The sequence below is a fragment of the Natrix helvetica genome, assembly GCF_964273705.1.
Source record: "Natrix helvetica genome assembly, chromosome: 3".
NCBI lineage: Eukaryota > Metazoa > Chordata > Lepidosauria > Squamata > Natricidae > Natrix > Natrix helvetica.
Genome location: NC_138549.1, coordinates 46,393,518 through 46,414,284, shown reverse-complemented (window position 1 = coordinate 46,414,284; position 20,767 = coordinate 46,393,518). Strand labels below are relative to the sequence as shown.

Here is a 20,767-nt window from a genome sequence, read left to right as displayed (position 1 = left end):
CTTTATGAGGATAAAGGATCCACTGCTATTATTTCAAAACATGTTCAAATGCCACACAAGAAGTAATAGCTTTTCTGATATAGCAGAGTTGTCCTTCACCAATAACTATCTTTCTAATTTTTATTTTTTAAAGAAATCTCTAGGCAGATGAACATAATATGAAATAGGAACATAAATAGGAGAGTTGAGTTGTTGATTTCATTGGAGGGGGCACCGGATGCTTCCATGTTCTTAACATTATGAAGGTCAGCAACAGTAACAATGAGCATGGGTTGGCTTCATATTATGTGGTTTTTAAAAAAAATTAGAAAGAGGAACATTGGCAGTATAGAAGTATCCTCTGAAGCTGCATAGGATAATAACTACATTATTGAATAGGGACCGTTTGTTAGGTATGAAGAAGCTCCCTGGATGATATCAGCTGATATCATATATGTCTTTCTCATTTTCATTCTTTCTGTGCTCAAGGGAGTAACATGAGAATCATGCAAATCATGGAGAGAGGGAGGAAGGAAGGATCTTTCTGATCTGTACACAGTTGCTATAGGGCTGGTTATTTCTAGGATACAGTGCAAAAGCTGTTCCAATAAGAGAAATGTGTATTCATGCACATCATGTTAATGTGATACATGTATTTATATTCATAGTATTTATAATGACCTAATCTTGAAGGAATCTAGTTTTTTTAGATGATGAAAGTATTTATTATCATATGATAAATCTGTACCATTTTTGGACATGGTTATTCATTTCTTATTTTCACCAATACTTTGGTCTTCAGAATTGTCCAACTTTTCCTTGCTATTACCATGAAGTGGCTTATTCTTCTCCCTACCTGATTCCTACCTCCCTGGTAAAACTATATGACAAGATAGATTACATAGTACTCAGTTTTAAAAGCCCACATAATATCTCTGAGTGTTGATATTGGCATTTCTATAGCTTTAGGAATAGACCTTCAGTTCTAATCAATCACTGCATACTCAGATATGTTCACCAACACGTGTGTATATGTGAAAATGTTCTAGTATCTTCAATTGTTCTTTGGAAAAGGTGTTCAATGGATAGCAATGGATTAATGTAGCAATGTAGCAATGGATACTAAATGCTTAATTTTCTATCAAAGGCAACATTTGTGAAGATAGATGATTTATGTATAAATGGTCCTTTAACAGTGGCACACAAAGCATGTTCGTTATTTTAAATAACTGTATTTTTAAAGATGCAGAGATATTCTGATCCTTTTCTTTGGTGAGCATTTGCTTTTGATTGTGACTTATTATTCATGCTCTAACATTTTGTTGAAAAGGATGTTGCTTAGTTTCATTTTAGATCACTGTGGTTTGATTATGTTTCATCTATGCCATTCTCTCCATTGGGGATGAGACCACTTACTTCAGGCTACACCTGTTAGCACCATGTGGGGCTTTAAAATGCTAGATACAGTATGTCTTTTTATAATGAAGTTTGATTTTAAAAACCAAAATAAAATTTACTAAAGTGTATTTGCAATAAAAAGCTATACTAGAATACATCAATGAATTATATTGTTTCGTTAATGTGATGGTTTGCTTTGCTTAATATGTGATTTTGTAAACCTGTGAACATATTGATTCTTGAAAGGAAAAATATATTTTGGCATATTCTACTTTAATGAAGTTTTAAAGAGAACATTTCTTCATGGACTCAAATGCTTTCCTTTTTCTTTCTAAGAAAAAGGGAAATTCTGTAGATTCAGTGGTCTTTCTTCATTAATTTGGAAATGTCTGCGTCAAAACTAGAGTTGTTTCAAACTCAAAACTTCCAAAATGATTGAAACATCAATGAAACCACTAGTTTTAATGGCTTTGCATTCATTAATAGTTGCATCCTATGTTAAGTATCTGTTTATCTTTAAAGAATATCATTTTTACTTTGCTAACAAGTATAGTTTATTATTTTCTGAGAACAGTGTTGAACATTTAGAGAGAAAAAGCATATGGCACAGGGTTTATCCTAAAATCTAACAAGAAAGGTTCTCTCTAATGCATATACTTATTAGGAGCTTAAGTCTCTGCAAATAATCAGTGTGGAGATAAACTCCACACTGATTAAAACAGCAAACAGCAGTCCCAATATGTGTTCTAAAACTTGTTCTTACCAAAGATAAAATATATGTAATGATTTTTCAGTTTCTAGAAAGTATAAAACACACAAGCAAACAAAGAAAATATTTTTATTTAAAAGAACATTTGGATAATTTCTATTATATTTATTAAGCTTTGACTAAAATCTGCATGTAGCTAGGCATATAAGATCCTGAAGCACTGTACCTTAGAAAGCTGGGTGACTTTTAAAAATTATTATTTACTTTAAAATCTAAGATGATGAGCACAACATCTTGGTTATTTTTAAAACCACCCTATTATCTTCTAAGGGTTTAAAAATGAGATGACCCATTGGGAACCAGAGACTGAGATGTTACATATCTCATTTAGTCTCACCTGCACACGTCTGTGACTGTCTGTACTTATGAAACAATGTTTAATTGCTGATTGGCATAATGATGGCTTTTCTATTGGGGAGGGGATTAACACTTCCAAAAATTGAATTAAAAATTCTACATCCCTGAAATCAAAAGTTAACATGTAAATGGGCACATTTCATATAAAACCGCTGAGCATATGGAATAAATCAAAATGCAAACGTTATCTTGCGGTCTAGCGGGACAAAGTGCCTTGTTTGATGCTATGGAACCTCCCTCAAGATGGTGCAGAAAAATGGGCTTGGGTGATTGCTGAGTCATGCAGCAGGAGGGGTTCCATTCATTCCCTCAGATGCAGTCCCTTTTGGTTGTCACAAACCTATTCTTCACTAAAGAATTGATTTAACAGGCATAGGGAGACGCGGAGAATGGGGAGCATGTGAAAGAAAAGGAGGCTAACTGATTCTTCATGTTTCCTTTACAAACGTGTGAAGAGAAGGGAGACAATCAAGCACAGAACTGGGGTCTCTGACGTATAGCTGAGGGCTTCCAGCAGAGATCTTTATGGACCAGTAGGCAGATCGAGACTAAAGCTGACCAGACTTTGTGCATCTTGGAAAAGAGAGCTATCTACTGTAGTGAGAAACGGAGCCACTCAATTATTGCAATAGCAAAGAAGTGACAGAAGGAAAGGAAGAAAGAAGGAAGGAAGACTGTCTCTTCGCTGGGGGCGGGAGCGAAAGCATTTTTGGTGGATGGTATAAAGCCAGCCATGGAAACTGCTGCGGAGGAAAATAGAGAACAAAGGCAAGAGAAAAAAGGTACCCAGAGGACTGAACAATAGACTGTTTAAATCTTTTTAAGCGTCTCCTGTTCTGAAAAGATTGGGGCTGTGTTTGAAGCTCTCTTTAGAGCTCTGCTTAAACGATCATTTGTTGTATCTTTCAGTTTCTTGTGTTCTGTAGGGCTTGACAGCTGATTAATGGAACTGCTACCTATTGCTTCAGCTCTGTGAAGTTGTTTTCAACTATTCCCATCTCCATAAAAATTCAGTTTACAGAAAAATAGCAGGGTGTATGAATATGCCTTGTGTGTATGTTTTGAATCTGTATGATTTAAATCAGTGTGAAGCTTTGTGCCAACATGGGTTTGATACGAGGCTTTATGGGGTCTGTCTTTCATTAGACAGCAGCTAGTTATACCTTGTATTTTTGTAACACACAGGGAGAGATTGGTGCACACATTTGCTGTGAATAGGAAACAGCACCATGTTTGAAAAAAATGTTCCAAAATAGATTTGTAGAGTTCAGAATGGCAGGGTGGCAAGTGAGGATGAATTTGAATGTTGCTGGTGATGATTTGTTCTGAAAGACTCACACACATCAAAATTGGCAAGTTTTATAATGCTTTGTTTAATTAACCATTTCTTATACTAAGGTTATGCACAATACTGCTGAAAATATTATTCAAGTATAAGTGTCACCAAAGCTATTGACTTGAAAGGAAATGAATATAGAGGATTGCATTTAATGGTAATAGGTTGTCTTGTATGATACGGCTTTTAGCCCATTTGTGTATTATTATTAGTAGCATTTCTGTTTTTATTTGTAATCTAAAGTGATACAGATTTGAAGTAACTAAAATAAATATATTAATTAAATAGTGTCACTGTGCGGAGGTCCATTCAGCAAATTAATTTCCTCTTTCTACAATACCGGTAGTTATTTTCTAGCTTCTAAGTTCAATAAAATGAATTTGGCAAACAGCTGCTAGAGCCTCATCATTATCTAGAAAGATTACCTAAATTTTAAAATGCCAAAAGCCAGGGGGAAATATGCATTTTCTACACTAGTAATCAGCAACACTGAACACTTTATTAAAATACAATATTGTTTTAAAAAATACTTTAAAAACCTAAATAGCTCTTAAGTCTCCACAGTTCATTTTTTAAAACTGAGCTTATAAATAGCTGTCTTTTTACTTGTCAGTTACAGTTAATACTTTTGCGTACGGGAATTGAGTCAGTTGTGTGCTTCTAAGTCATGAAGTAAGTTATTCTTAGAATTTAATTTCCTTTAAATAAGTGAATTTTCACAAATCTATTATTTAATTCATCACCCTACTCTTGCAAATCAAAAGAGTCTTTTAGCATGCAACAAGAAGCCTACCCCACTCAATAAGTTTTTGTGCTTTCTTTTTCTTTTTAAGAATCACCCTTTATATCACATCACAAACTTCCATTGAACATTTCTACCATACAAAAACAGACTGACTGACCTGTAACTTCACAGAGAGAATCTGCACAAGGAACACAAATCTATATTTCTGTTGGGCTGTGATATTTTTTTTTAATTAATTGTGGTCTATTTTATATTTTGTGGTGAATATAGAGAATGTTTCTCTTTTAAAGCAGAGAATTAGTTTGATGGAAGTTTATAAAGACAACCCTCATTATTTTGAAGTGAGATTCTGAATTGATACTATGAGAAACTACATGGATATTTTCAGCTGCCTCTTACTTATTTTTCCAAATAGCCTAGTTAGCAGCTTCTACTTAAACCTTTTTAAGCAAAATAAGAATGTGCATTATGATGCTTATTCTCCAGATGCCTTGTAGAATTTGTTTCTCACATATTAATAGAATTTAAATAATTTATAATTGAGCATTTCTATTATAAATAGCAGATCCAAGGTATAACTGAAATAAATTACATTTGAGAGCTGAACCAGGCTTTGATGTCCTGCCAATTTATCATTTAATTTATGTTTACTGAAATTGTGAAGATTTCCCTCCAGATTTGATTTGTAGTATTTGCATTCAGTGACCTTTATGAATGTTAACTATGTAATGAAGTTTAAACAATTATTTCCCAAATTCATAAGATGTTTTTTTCAATAAGCATTATAAGCTATGGATAAATATAATTATCTTTCTAATTATTATCATTTTAGTATATTTTTAAATTTAAAAAAGGTAATAAACATGCCTTTTTAAAGGCATAATTCTGTTTTTAAAATTGAGCTATGATGTAGTTTATACATATTTTTTTCATTTGACTAGCTCTATAATAGTGAAATTATTAATGCAATTCTCAACACTAAATAAGAAAGCATCAGTATATTTAATTTAAATTTTTAAGTTTGGCACATATCCATTCATTTATATATTTATAACATTTAGAGTCCTTAGGATCATTTTAAAAATATTTTGGATGATAATCTGTTCCACTTATTTCTATTATTAAATATAATGAAATTTTAAAGTAGAAGTTGGATGACATTAGTTTGAGAGAAGACCTTCCCCTATGGGATCTCTGTCATTTGTTTAAATCAGAGATATATTCCAATCTATGGTTCTATTTATTTGATTTCACTGTGTTGCATTTTGTTGAAGAACCAAGGATTTCCATTATATAGCATGCAAATGACATTTAGATTGTAGTGAAATTAACATAAACCATTAATCAAAATTGACTGAATGCAACTAATGTGATCTCCACTTGGCACGTATGTCCAGTTATTCAGGTAATTATTGAGCAGATATTTTACAGAGTTGTGAAAGAGATTGATTGCATTTAAAGCCAAAAATGTATAAATTATTTTAAATGACAGCATTTATCTTGCAAGCATTAAATTAAATAACAAATGGAAGATGTGCTAGAGAGATTTATTGAGATTGAATAAATCAGTAATGCATGTCACTTTCTATCAGCAGTAGAGAAAGTACACCCTGATGTATATTAGCATAGACAAGATGTTTTCATTTAATGTAGGGGGAAAAACTGATCTAGTAAACAAAGTAGTTGTAAAATGCCACAAACATTTATTCTAGATGTCTAGAAAAAAGGTTAGTGAGTTTAAAAAACAAATCAGAAGTGCTGCTGCATATGGCATATGTTTATTCACAAAGGAATTGAGCAAAATTTCCATTCCTTTGTGGACCTATTTGGATGTAAGCTCTGTTAATATCAGTGGTGTCTACTTTTGAGTAAATATATAAATTATTTCACTATATGAGGGGTGAAAGCTAATATTTGAAGTTTGGTCATGGCAAGGAAGAATTACTGAGATGTTAGATGAAAATCTTACTTCTTGTTGAATAAAACTGAAAAAGTAATAATGTATATTAAGAAATTATTAATATTTAATTCTAAGAGTTCTTTTATAAAAAGTAAATTATACTAAAATAGACTTGCAATAGTTATGTAGCATTTTTATTCCTTTCTAGGTGAAATAACTGAATGAGGGTAACATCCTTGATATGACCATTTTGTCTTCTCCAGGAAGTTCAGAATATTGTTACTCTAACACTTAAGGATTTTTTTAAAGGTCAAGAGCTTTTAAATGGACTGATTTATATCCCTCCCCCTTTGCTGTAGAAATTCAAGATAGAACACATAGCACTCCCTCTTCCTATTTTCCCTACCTATGTCAGGGGTTGGGCTGAGAGAGAATGAGTGGCTCAAATTTAACCACTTAGCTTCATGTGGCTGAGGATTTTATTTGTATGTGGACAAGCAGTACTGGAATCCCAGCAAAGCTTTGAAACTTTACTGAGAGGACATGAGCAAAAGTGGAACAAGGTCTTGTATATCTTTGGCCCTTCTGCATTGCAGGGCAAAGAAATGCAAAGGTGAAACAAAGAAAAAGGTAGCCACAGTGAAAATTACAGTGAAACAATGGAATACTTTAGATAAACTCATGACCAGATTTTTATTTTTTCCTAGGTCAGCATGCTAGCCATACTATATTCAGGACTAGTCAGTGAATAAAAACAAGCCACAGGTTCGTGATTGAGTCTTCTCCCTGTTGCCACTCAGAGTCACTTCAGTTTCACTCAGTGTCTACCTTTTTCTTTTCTTTTTTGTATTATGGCTTGTTGGCATGCAAATAAAATAGTTGTAATTTGTTGCATTTCAAAGTGATTTGGTTGCTTTAGGCAAGCTGAGTTTTGGTGGGCTTAGGCATGATTCTCCCCAGTGCTAATCCAACTCCTTAGCCATTACATCAGATCAGGAACAATTGCTAGGAGGACTTATGTATATATAAGCATTCCTTTTGTTCCTGGTGATGTTTTGGATTCTCTGTGTTTAATTTTACAATAGTAAATGTTATGTAGTGTTATATACACTACAACCTCATAATATATCACTTTGTAATATCAGTAGATCCCATCTAGCTGGTTTCCAATCTGAAGTGAATATGAGTAATTTTATTCATAGCGCTTAGCCAACAATCACAATCTGGACTAAATTGTGGGGCATCATTGCATAGATGCTATAAGGAGAAGTAACTCCTCTTCTCTACCATTATCAGTATAGCCTAACATGTCAGCTTGTACTTGTGTCTAGTTTTAACTGGTTCCCTTTCTTCACCAGTAGCATTCCAGATTCACAACTTCATTTCTCAAAATTCCTTGGAAAATCAAGGAACTGTATATAATCAACAAGCTGGGACAGAATGATTAGGAATAATCCTGCCCAGTGGTTTGGTTGCTTCTGAATTCCATGGATTCATAGAATCACAATAGAATCGTAGCATTGGAAGGAACTTGAAAGACATTGAGTTCAATCATCTGCCCAATGCAGATGCCCTTATCTCATCCCAGACAAATAGGTGTTCAATCTTTTCTTGAAAGCATCTGTTGTTAGAGCACCCTCAATTTCAAATGGCAAACTGTTCAGTTGCTTGATAGCTCTCAAAGTCAGGAGATTCTTCCCTATTTCACTTTTGGATCTCTCACTGTTAAATTTTCATCTACTGGTTCTTGTTTTACCCTTGGGCATTATGGAAAATATATCAACCTCGGCCCTATGACTTCCAAGTGTATTGGAAGACACTTGTTTTCCCTTAGCTTTCTCTTCTGTAGGCTAAACATACCAAGTTTCTTTAACTTCTTTAAGTTCATTTGATTTAAACAGGGCCGGATTTAGATGAAAAGAGGCCCTAGGCTATTCCACTTATGGGGCCCTTTCACCTCCCATTTTTAAGTTTGTAAATTACATGAGAGATAATAAAATACATCATTACGATGATATATATCAATATATTAAATGAAACGTTGTAATTGGTACTAACCTTTATAAAAAATGTGGCACGGATAATAAATAAAAATAAAAGGCCCCTCTTGATCTTGAGGCTCTAGGCTGAAGCCTAGTTAGCCTATAGGAAAATCCGGCCCTGGATTTAACCTCCAAATCCTTTTGCACCCTCATCACTCTTCTTTTCACTCTTTCTCAACATCCTTTTTACACTATGGCAATAAAACACAGCATAGAGCAGGTATTGATGACAAGCATTAATCTGTAGTTTAAAAAATCAATCACTTTTTAAAGTACTGGGATAACATTAGCTCTTCTACAGTTTTCTGGCATTTCTCTTGTGTTCCAGAATCTGAAAGATTTCAATCAGTGGCTCTGAGATGACATCCAACAGTCCAAAACAAATTCATTCAAAGCAATTAAATGCACTTCTTATCAATTCCTTATTCCTTATTTATTTTGATTTGTATTTTATCTTGTGCATACCTCAGGGCAGCTTCTGACAAGTTGGAGGAGTTTTTTTTCTTTTGTGACCAGATAGATGTAAAGTAGGAAATAAAGGAATTAAGCAGTGCAACAAGACACTCATATAAATGTTTTCAGGTTGCTAGGAACATTATTCAGGGCTATCAGGGAGAGGTGGGGAGGTATCTTCCCATTTTAATCAGACGACAGTAGTTTTGATTAATCTCATTATCACAAAAAAAGTATCTGTCTACTGCCGGGGGCTTAAGAAAGGTGCTCCAGAACCAGATCATATCTCAGCTACTCTAAGGTAAAGGCCAAAAATCTGGATTAGACCAGTGATGACCTGAAACAAGCCTATTTTTGTCATGGGGCCATGAACTCCCAAGGTGCCTCTGATTACAGATAGGTATATCAACAGACAGGAGTGAATAAAATGAAGTATCTCAGTAAAGGATGTCACCATGCAGCTTGAAGACCAGTACAAATAGCACCATCTCTGTTTGTCCCTTTGGCCCAATCTCACAAGCATAGTTTCATATCTAACCATCTACAGAACAGTGCTTCTCACAACAATTAATGTCTCTTAGCCCACAATTTTGCCTGCTCTTTGGGAGTGATGCAGGACAAGAAACTCAGATAGTTTTCCTGTACACCGCTTGGAGAGTCCAAGCAATGGGTTAATTCAGTCTGCTTGCCCTTAGGACTGAGGAACTATTTTTCCTTTAGCCACACCTCCTCCTGGTGTGATCAATCCCCCAGAATTCTTCCTCAGTCAGCCCGTTTGGACGTAATTAGCTAGAGCTCTGAGCTGAATTAATCCTTTTTTGGCTTGGACTCTCTATTGCGTTTTATTTCTCTTTCCTAACATTTCCCCAACTTCGTGAGACGTTTTTCTCCTCATCGCTGCGTTTTTCTCCAGCAGAATTTACATTTGAAGGCCAGGAGGTAAGCTGGAAGGTGGTGGGGGGGTGCCCCTCAGCCGATCCTTATGGGACGGCTTCGGAGGCCTGCCGCTTGTCGTTTAAAACGGCGCGGCTGCAGCGGCAAGGTTCCTATGTTCCCAGGCCCCTCGTTTGTTATTTTAGTCGAAGTTTTTTTCGTTCCCCGGCCTGCTAGAGGACCTCTGCCGCAGGGAGGAGTGAGCGATCGTCGCCATTCGAGGCGCGTTCGCTCCTCGCTCTCCCTTAGCCCCACGCTGTTGCGGCAGCCATTTTAGGCGCGAAAAAAAGCGCGCCCAGCCATGGCCGCCATTTTGCATCAGTCTTGTTATCAGGAGACCGCTGGAGGTGGCAGGGCCTAGCAAGGGTTTCTCAGGCTGGGATCGCCACCTCCATCCTTTTGCCTATTTTTGCGAGCAGTGCTGGTTCCTGGGCCATACCAACGGTCATTATACCGGCTCAGGGAGGAGGCCTAAGTAAGCGCAGGCCAAAGCATTTTTCTAGTAATTCTCCTCCCTGCTTCTCCTGCGGAGCCTTGCACCTCGGTGCAGGCCCCAATCCTACCCCTGGGCCTCTGACTGGTATTAAGCATGGGATAATTTCATACGTATTGACTCAATTACTTGCATATAGCAATTTTGACAAATCTTTTTGCTTTGTTCCCCTTGCAGCAACCAGTCTCTCTCTCTAACTTCTGCCTTGTCATAGCCTTGCTCCATCTTGTGTGGTCATTGACTATGGACCTGCCTAGTCCCCCCGATTCCCAAGATACTAGGCCGAGCCTCTCTCAGGCCCCTAGCAAGGGTTCCTCCTCATCGGGGAGTGGGGGTGCGGGCAAGAGTGGTGGGGGTAGTTCTGGGAAACAGCGTTCCAGAACCCCTTCCGTGGCTGAGGCCAAGGATGCTGAAAGGTGCCAGCGGGCCCTTGACAAGCAGTTTGAGAAGGCCAGACGCCAGGCAGACAGGGAGCAGTCCCACTCAGGAATCCCTCCCTCCCGGGAGGATCTCCAAATGGTCCTTGCCGAGGAGGTGGAGTCCCAGGACCTATCGCCAAATAGGTCATTTGCAGAGCCGGCTTCCCCGGCACCCTCTTGGGCCTGTGAACAGGCCCCTCCCCCTGGGGATGCTAGCATAGATGATATGCAGGGTGAGGCTTCACCCCCCCTAGAGGAGGGTTTGGATCCTGATTCTGACTCAGAGGAATTATCTCCCCGCATGCAGGAACTGATGGCCCGTGCCATTGCCAAGGGCATCACGGAGGCCATGAAATTTAAGAATCCCACTGCAGTGGCCCCAAGGGGTCCCAAACCCGATCAGGCAGCTCCCCCTCCAAGCAAGCGTGCTCGCCATCCTTCCCTGGAATCCTCGGTGGTCAGCGAGGCCTCTGCCATTGAGGACCCTGACCCGGAGGTGCTAGGTCTCTCGGACGACGAGGACTTTCCCCCTGAAGTGCCCGCCTTTGCGGGTCTGTTCAAGCCCAGCCTTTTCAAATCTGTCCTCCACAAGGTCAAGGCTGCCACCAGGGTGGGGATCAAGCCCAAACCGGCCGCGCTGGCGGCAGATGCCACTCCGGCTAATCCCAATGCGGTCATGTTTGATTCCCAGCACCCCAACAGGAGCTGGTTCCGGTCCCGGGGCTGTTTCTCGACCTGATCCAGCGCCAGTGGGCTCAACCAGCCACGCAGTCCTCTCCCAGTGGGGTAGATAGGAAGCTTTATACTATGGAGCCAGTGCTGGAGGACCTTCTGGCCCTTCCCACTGTCGACCCGCCCATCGCTGCACTCACTTCTAACTCCTCCCTACCGGCCGACCTTCTGGAAGGCCTTAAGGCGGAGGACAAGAAGGCGGAAAAGGCGTGCCACAAGACCCACCTGGCTGCTGCCTGGGCCATTAGGGCCTCTTTATCCGCCTCCTTTTTCAATAGGGCTTCTGTGATCTGGCTACGCGAACTCCTAACCAAGCTCCCAGCGGGAGACGTCCGCCTCTACCAGGACGTGTCTAAAATAATCGCGGCTTCCCAATACGCCGCTGACGCTTCCCTTAACGCCACTAAATTCGCCTCCAGGGCACTCGGCTCTAATATCACTTTTCGCCGGTTGATCTGGCTCCGCCATTGGCAAGCGGACCAGAAAAACAAGTGGAAACTGGCTTCCGCCCCCTTCAAGGGGTCCAAATTATTTGGCGAGTCCCTGGATCCTCTCCTCATCGAGTCCAAGGACAAGAGGAAGATCCTCCCTTCTCTAAACAAGAAGCAGGAACGTAAGACCGCTCCCTATTCCAGGAGGCAGTCCTTTCGTGCCTCCGAGCCTTCCACCTCTGCCTCTTCCTTCTCTCCCTCCAATAGGTCCTTCGGTCAGCAGGGCGACAGGTCCCAGGACAGGGCGCCCTTTCGGGACAGAGGCAGGCAGCAGTTCGGCTTCCGCAAGTATAACCACGGTGGGGCCTCCAACAGGCCGTTCCGTAAGTCAAAGTGACTGCCCGAGCTCGGCGCCCATAGGGGGTCGGCTCCAGCTGTTTGCCTCCCATTGGGCCCAGACAACCGAGGATGCTTGGGTTCTGCAGATAGTCAGGGAAGGCCTCTCCCTGGAGTTCCTGTCCCTCCCCCCCCGGACCTTCATCCGGTGCCCCGTCCCATCCTGCCCTCAAAAGAGGGAGCGTATGGACCAGGAAGTCAGACATCTCCTAGACATCAGGGCCGTGGAACCCGTTCCCCAGGGCGAAGAGGGGAGGGGGTTTTACTCCATCCTCTTCCTGGTGCCAAAGAACTCGGGGGGGTGGAGAGCCATCTTGGACCTCAAAAACCTTAACAGGCACATCGCCTACCGGAGGTTCAAGATTCAGTCCCTGCAGTCCATCCTGGCAGGGATTCGACAGGGAGATCTCCTCACATCTATAGATCTCAAAGAAGCATACCTCCACATTCCCATCCGTCCACAGCACAGGAAGTTCCTGCGCTTTTATTATGCAGGTCGCCACTTCCAGTACAAAGCTCTCCCATTCGGCCTCTCGTCCGCTCCTCGGACGTTTACCAAAGTTCTGGCGGTAGTGGCGGCCCAGCTAAGACGCAGGCCCATAAGGCTACAGTGCTACCTGGACGACATCCTTATCCAGTCGTCGTCCAGGCAGCAGGCCCTGCGGGATCTCCAAACCACTATGAGATCCCTCAGAAATCACGGCTTCACTCTAAACATAGAGAAGAGCCATCTCACTCCAACAAACAGACTTGTACACCTGGGGGCGGTGATAGATACCAACTTGTGCAGGGTTTTCCTCTCCCAAGACAGATTGGACGGTCTAAGGTCCATGACCCACAAGGTGATGAGCTTGAGGCAGGCTCCAGTGGTCCTTCTGTCGCAGCTGCTGGGAAAAATGATCTCCTGCATTTCCATCGTGCCGTGGGCCCGCCTGCATTCCAGGGCGCTTCAGTGGCTGCTGCTGCCGCACCAGAAGGCATCCAGGAGCAACTCTCCCAGGCCGATTCGAGTTCCGCCGGAAGTGAAGAGGTCTCTCCGCTGGTGGGTGTCTCCGGCCATCCTCAAGGGCCACCTATTCAAGGAGCCCGAAAGGTTAATCATCACCACAGACGCCAGCCTCTCCGGCTGGGGAGCCCACATGGGTTCCCTGGTTGTCCAGGGCAAGTGGTCCCAAGTGGAAACCAGTTACAGCATCAACCTACTGGAACTGAGAGCTGCTCGCCTGGCCCTGCGCCATTTCAGCCGGTCCATCCATCGTCAACATGTGCTTCTGATGACGGACAATGTGGCCACCAAGGCCCACATCAACCGCCAGGGTGGCACCAGATCCAGAGCACTGATGAGAGAGGCGGAGTCCCTGGGCCGCTGGGCGGAGCGCCATCTGGAATCTCTTCGCTCCGACCACATCTCCGGAGTGGACAACACACAGGCAGACTGGTTGAGCAGGACAACCATAGATCCTGCGGAGTGGAAACTGGACCCTCGCCTGTTCCACCAGATGTCCAACAGATTCGGAAATCCGGCCGTAGACCTGTTCGCGTCCAGGGACAACAAGCAGCTCAACCGCTTCTACTCCCGGTTCTTCACCCCGGGGGCGGAGGGGACAGATGCACTGTGTTGCAAGTGGCCCCGCGAGCTACTGTATGCCTTCCCTCCCCTGCCTCTCCTTCCTCAATTCATCTCCAAAGTCATCGCAGAGGAAGCGGAAGTTCTCCTCGTGGCCCCACACTGGCCCCGCAGGTCGTGGTTCGCCGACCTTGTCCACCTGTCGGTGTCTCCTCCATGGCGCATCCCTCCGGACCAGATCTCCCTCAGCCAGGGGGCCATGGTTCATCCAGAGCCCCAGTGGCTCCAGTTGGCCGTCTGGCACTTGAGGGGGACCAACTGAAAGGCGAAGGCCTGTCAGAGGAGGTTGTGAACACCATTCAGGCGGCGAGACGCCCTTCAACCACCAGAATTTATGATGCGTCTTGGGCCGCCTTCGCAAAGTGGTGTGAGGAGCTGCTCATCGAGCCGACGACCGCACCTGTTTCCAGAGTCCTTGACTTTCTTCAAGCGGGACTCAACAAGGGCCTGGCCCCGAACACCCTTCGACACCAAGTGGCGGCCTTGTCCACCGTCTGGTCGGGCGACCATCTTTTGCCTCTCAGCAAAATCCCAAAGTTGCGACTCTTCCTCAAGGGCGCCTCTAACCTTCGCCCTCCCACCGTTCATCGCTACCCCACTTGGCAGCTGTCCGTGGTCCTACGGGCCCTCTCTGGCCCTCCATTCGAACCTCTACGCACTACTTCTCTTCGATTCCTGATGCTGAAGACGGCCTTCTTGATTGCCATCACGTCCGCCCGCCGAATTTCGGAGCTGGCGGCTCTGTCTGTTCGCCAGGACCTGTGCGTCATCCACCTTGACAGGGTCGTTTTGAGGCTGGACCCGACCTTTACCCCCAAAGTAAACTCATGGTTCCATAGAGCGCAAGACATTGTGTTGCCAAATTTCTGTCCTCATCCGTCGCATCCCAGAGAGCGTTCCTGGCACAATCTTGATGTCAGGAGGGCCCTGAAGGTTTACATCGCTCGCACTGCGGAGTTCAGGAAGTCAGAGGCTCTCTTCCTCTCCTTCCAGCCTGGTTCCCTAGGGAAGAAGGTCTCTTCCTCCACGATTGGCAGGTGGCTTCGTGCCTGCATTGCGACAGCCTATGAAAGCCAATCCAAAGCCGTTCCGCGCAGCATCACCGCACACTCCACACGAAGTGCTGCTACCTCGGCGGCCTGGGCCACCCAGGCCTCAATCCTGGACATCTGCAGGGCCGCTACGTGGTCCTCTCCTTCTCCTTTTGTGCGACACTATAAATTGGACATTTTTGCCTCAGCTGAGGCGTCCTTCGGCAGGCGTGTGCTCCAGGCGGTTGTGTCAGAGACCGAATCCCGGGAGCCTTCTTCTGCCCACCCAGATGGACAATAACTTGGGTATGTCCCATTGCTTGGACTCTCCAAGCGGTGTACAGGAAAATGACCATTGGCTTACCTGAAGGGTCCTTTTCTGTACACCGCGGGAGAGTCCAACCCACCCTGGCTCTCAAGGCCGGGATTCGGGTTCTTCGTGTCAACAGTACATCATCTTGGACGCTTCGCTCCGTCCGCACGATCTGACTCCTTCTAAGAATTCTGGGGGATTGATCACACCAGGAGGAGGTGTGGCTAAAGGAAAAATAGTTCCTCAGTCCTAAGGGCAAGCAGACTGAATTAACCCATTGCTTGGACTCTCCCGCGGTGTACAGAAAAGGACCCTTCAGGTAAGCCAATGGTCAATCTCTGCAACTCCCTCCTTATCCAGCCAGGTCTTGGTGACACATGTCATACCTGTTTTCTCATCAAGGCTGAATGTTTTTTTTCCACAATTATACAAAAGCATCAATTTGAACAACCCAGCAATCCGGACCTACTTTGAGTTTATATTAGAGTTTATATTAGAGAAGAGGACTACAGGCAGAGACTGATTTCCAATCTGTAGAAGTTACTTTCTTCTGATGCCTTTCTTCTGCTGCTGTACTTTTTCTAGCAATAATGAGACTACCACCACCACCAAACCCACCTCTTGTTCTGGCAGGACTATTGCCCTTGATCCAATGAAAACATGGACTTAAGTTCTTGTAATATTAAAAGTATTTCTATTTTTTAAAATAAAATTGTGAAAGTTGTTTCTGTTGCATTTCAATTACATGCTTTCATTCTGGGTGAGCCCATTTAGGGAAGAATTTAAATTGTTACAAGTGTGACATTGGGGAAGATATTTCTGTTGCCATGAATAATAGTACAAGCTTGATAACATCCGTATGGATCTGGATGGAGAGTAGGTTGATATCACTGTTAATGATATCTTTCTGGACCCTTTGTGAGAACTGTGGTCAGTGATACTATGCTTCAGTGGTTTACCCCACCACCACCCTAAGCAGATGGTACCAGCCAATGGCTTGGTTAAGCTAGTTGAACTATATTATCCATCTGTGGCTAATTCTCAGCTATACATTTCCACCCGAAGCCAGAGATTTTTATAGAAGTCTTGAACTGGGTTTGGAAACTTTTTCATACCTTGATGAGATGAAACAGTCTCAAATTGAATCTAAGACAAATTGTTGTTTGTGCAATTTGCCTTCCCATTTTGATGATAACATTTGAAGAGGTGGTAATGCCCTGAAATAATAATTTATAACTAGAGAGTACTTCTTCACTCATGGCTATTGTGTGGAGACCATAGGTTGGGGGATCTCACCCAGCTCCAGCATACCATACGTGGGTGGTGATAAGAACTTAAATTACTGTGGCAAGGCTCCTCCATTGCAGCCCTCCCTAGAGTGAAAATTGTCATTAACTCAGGTTCTTATCATTACCCATGTGGATTTCTGCAATGAACTTTAGATAGGTCTGCCTTTGAAGGCCATTTTAGAAACTGTACAAAATGCAACAATCTAAATGTTAGTGAATCAAATCACACAACGGTGCTTAAAAATTTGTGCACTCTTTTGAATCTTCAATATTTTCACAAAAAACTGACCTAGAACACCATCTGTTCTCATTTTGTCCTAAATAAGTCAGAAACATTATGTCATTTCCCCCAATAAATAAATATTACACACCTTTCTTAAAACCAACTTGAACATCTTTCTATGTGCTCCATCTGGAGATGTCCATGCATGTAGGCATCATTTTGTTGATTCAAGACTGTGTTAGAAATGAAGAAATTATTGGATAGGCAATAAATTATTCTACTGGTTCATGTCTGTTTCTTAGGAATGTCAGATTGAACTTCACTATAAAAGTCATTAGCTTCCTTGTCTTCTGTATCACTGGTTGAAGCATAAACTTGGAGAATTGTCATATAGGTAATCCCTGGGCTATGAGTATTCTCTTAGAAAACATTCAAAGTTACACAATAAGTGCCCCGTAGCATTTACGAACAAGTCCCAAAACTACAAATCTTGCAGTACCACAGCAATTGTTCACCCTTACGAACAACTGCAGAGGCTCTGCAACACTCATCCTGAATGTTGCTGGCTAAAATGAAGCTTCCAAGGGGCGGTTCCACCCCTCCGATGCACCATTTGGGCCTCAGCAGGCCTCCCTTGGCACGTTGCAAGCCGAGATGGAGCTTCTGAAAGGCGGATCCACTGAAATGGAGCTTCTGAGGGACAGAACCACTGAAATGGAGCTTCTGAGGGGCGGATCCACACCTCAGAAGCTCCATTTTGGTCTGCAACGTGCCAGATGAGGCCTGCGCCGGCCTATATGAAACTGCAGAGGGGTGCATACAGCTGAGAGGCTGAAGAGGAGACTGCTTGCTGGATCTTCACATGGTAAGTGACCCAGAGCGGCAAGTTGGGGGGGAGCAATTGTTGGGAGCATGAGGTATTTCAGTGGGTTGGGGAGGCCTTGGGTGGTCTTAATCACTAGGCCCCCATGGCCTTCCCCACACTGAACTACCTAACACTTAACAAACTGCACATTCGATTAACGAATATGTGGGTCAAATGAGGGAGTGATCGCATTCAAGATATGAGATTCCTCAGGTTACGAATGGATGAGTAGGTTCCATTACATTGGTCACTCAAGAATTGTTCACAAAATCTAATAGATACTATCCAGTTGTCTGCAATATATCCAACTACTTTGTGTGCTATATTTTTCCTATGAAATTAATATTTGTTTTTTTGTGATCTTGGTAGTAAACAGTATATTCTTCTGACTAAAATGGTCTCATTTCAGTCTGTTTCTGGATTGCTAAGATATCAATAAACCAATTTATTTCATCTTTCGCTACGTTGAACTTCCCCATAAAGAAACTTTATGCTTCTTATACTGCATGCTTCCACGTGTATTCTGTCTTTGCAGCTTTGGATTTGTGCTAACTGTGTCATAAATGCTATTGGTATTCTGAATGATCTTCAGCATTTTGGCTGTAATCTTACCTGATGGGCCATCATCTGGCCTTACAGTAGCCATCCTTTTATTTTTCTTGATAAAGTAGAGTGGTTTACAATTGCATTTTCTTGCACTATATGAAATTATGTCTTAACAATTGTCATGAGGGAGGAGGAGCTTACGGCGATGGCGGTCGCCTCTTGAGCTCCAGGAACTGTAGCGGAGCCCCAATGGGGGGGAAGGGGTTGCTGCCAGCCCTCGTTCCATCCGAGGGCCGAGAGTCGGACTGCTGAACCACCCTGGCCTGCTTTGGACCTATTTCGGTCCGTTAGGGTGGTCGGGGAGGCCGGGGAGACCGGAGAGAGGCCGGAGAGAGGTGGGAGGTGAGAGGCTGGAAAATGGATGCGGGGGCCGGGGCTGAAGGCAGGAAGAGGAACGGCGACGGCGCACATATGTTTGGCGCAGGCGATGGCGGAGGGAGTAAGGAGACGTCCGTGAGAGTGACTGGCAGGGCCGGGACTGGCTGAGCAGAATGGAGCTGAGCAGCTGAGCAGCTGAGTAAACGGCAGAGACGGCAGCGGCGGCAATGAGAAGAACGGGAGAGGAGACGCCGCTGCCAGGGGGCCTTGCTGAAGATCTGCTATCTCCAAGCGCCCCCTGGTGGCTCCCCCCGCCTGCAGACCAGCCAGCACTAATAAGAAGACGCCGAAGGCTTAACATCAGGATATTGGAACGCTGGGTGAGAGCCTGGAATATGAGGTTTTTGGGCTTTTTGGGAGGGAGCCAGGACAGAGTCTGGAGTTACAGGACGATGGCCGGGGGTGGTGTAGAACAGCAGAAGCTACCGGAAGATCGGGCCTAGGGCCATGGAGAGGCCGGAGTGGTGCCTGGATTAAGCAGGCCTAGGCTAAGAACGCCCCCCCACCCACTGAGGACCCTAGACTTCTGTCCATGAGCTCATGCTCACCTGGGACCATCTTATGCCCACTCAGGACCATATAGGGCTTTCACCCACTTTTGTCATCTTTTATCATCGTTTATCATCTTTGCCACCTCTATTATGCCTGCACCATCTGGACATTTGGACTTCTATCTGCCCCCCCCCCCCATATCCTCATCCAAATACGAACAGGATTCTGCCTCTTACCCCCCCCCCTACTGACTTTGTTACCATCTGCAGCACCTTAACCCCACTGGATTCTTATATCAATTTACCTGAGGTCAGACCTGCTCCGCCTGCGGGAGGCCCCTCTCTCGCAGGCATGGCCCTTGGCTCTCTCAAGGGCCCGCCTCGATGACGGGTTTGTCAACCCCGAGAGGTGCAGGAAACGGAAGCTAAGGGTTTTTTTAATTAAATGCTTTGTATCTTTTTTAGGGGGTTCCAGGGTGGGGGGAGGGTCCATCAGACCGGGAGGGAAGCCAGTGCCAGGCAAACAGGTGAGTCCAGGAAGGAAGGGAACGAGGTGGGGGGGGGAAAGAAAAGGTCATTTCAACGGAGGGTTGCTTTATTACAACGGTCGTGGGGAGGGGGATGCGAGGACAGGAGAAGATCCCAAGGTTGGTTGGGAGACCGTGGCTGCTGGCTACGCCCGGTCGTTTATACCAACCCCCGCAGTCTGGGTGGTCAGGAGCTACAGAGCCAGGGCCTGCGGCTGATGCTTTGCAATGCAAGGTCTGTGATTAACAAGGCCCCCCTCATCAATGAGTTGATCTCAGAGGGGGAGCTAGACCTTGCAGGGATAACGGAGACCTGGTTGGGCCACGAGGGTGGTTTGAAATGTGCCCACCAGGTTTCCGGGCATTTCATCAGCCCCGGGCCCTGGGTAAGGGTGGTGGGGTGGCGGTAGTTATTCGGGAATGTTTGGAGCCGAGAGAGTTCACTGTTCCTCAGATACCCGGGTGTGAGTCCCTTGGTGTGAAATGGGGCCCAGGGAGGCAGTGGGGCTTGCTGATTGTATACTTGGCTCCTCGCTATGCATCAGCAGCCCTGCCCGAGCTCCTCGAGCTGATCTCGGAAACGGCAGTTGAGACCCCCAAGCTTCTGGTTATGGGGGATTTCAACTTGCCGTCGACGGGAGAGGCTTCTGAGGTGGCTCGGGAGTTCATGGCTTCCATGAGGGCCATGGACCTGACCCAATTAGTTCAGGGCCCCACTCACGAAGGTGGTCACACACTGGACCTTGTTTTCGTATCTGAGCAGTGGACGAGTGATCTGGGAATGGGGGATTTAGTCATCACGCCCCTGTCATGGTCTGATCACTCATCTCTCTGGCTGAACTTCCCTGGCGCTACCTCCCACCGCGAGGAGGCGGAACCAGACTAAGCTGGTACCGCCCCAGGCACCTGATGGAACCGGATAGATTCCAGACACAGCTTGGGCCAATACCTATAGCCTGGAATAGGGCGGCGGCTGGGGCCTTGGACCGGGTTGCGCCTTTGCGACGTCTCCTGCGGCAGCGATCCACCCGGGC

General features: G+C 44.3%; 1 protein-coding gene across 5 annotated transcripts in view; it reads left to right on the top strand.

Moving 5' to 3' along the window:
- GPM6B (glycoprotein M6B) overlaps nt 1-20,767 on the top strand; it is a 126,282-nt gene that overhangs the window by 73,957 nt on the left and 31,558 nt on the right. The window contains exon 1 of one of the 5 annotated variants that reach the window (XM_081947331.1): nt 2,820-3,285. The exons of the other annotated variants lie outside the window; for them this stretch is intronic. Coding sequence (XP_081803457.1) covers nt 3,237-3,285 — 49 coding nt within the window. The 5' untranslated portion in view covers nt 2,820-3,236. Of the gene's footprint in view, nt 1-2,819; nt 3,286-20,767 lie in introns of those variants that run through there. 5 annotated transcript variants of the gene reach the window in all.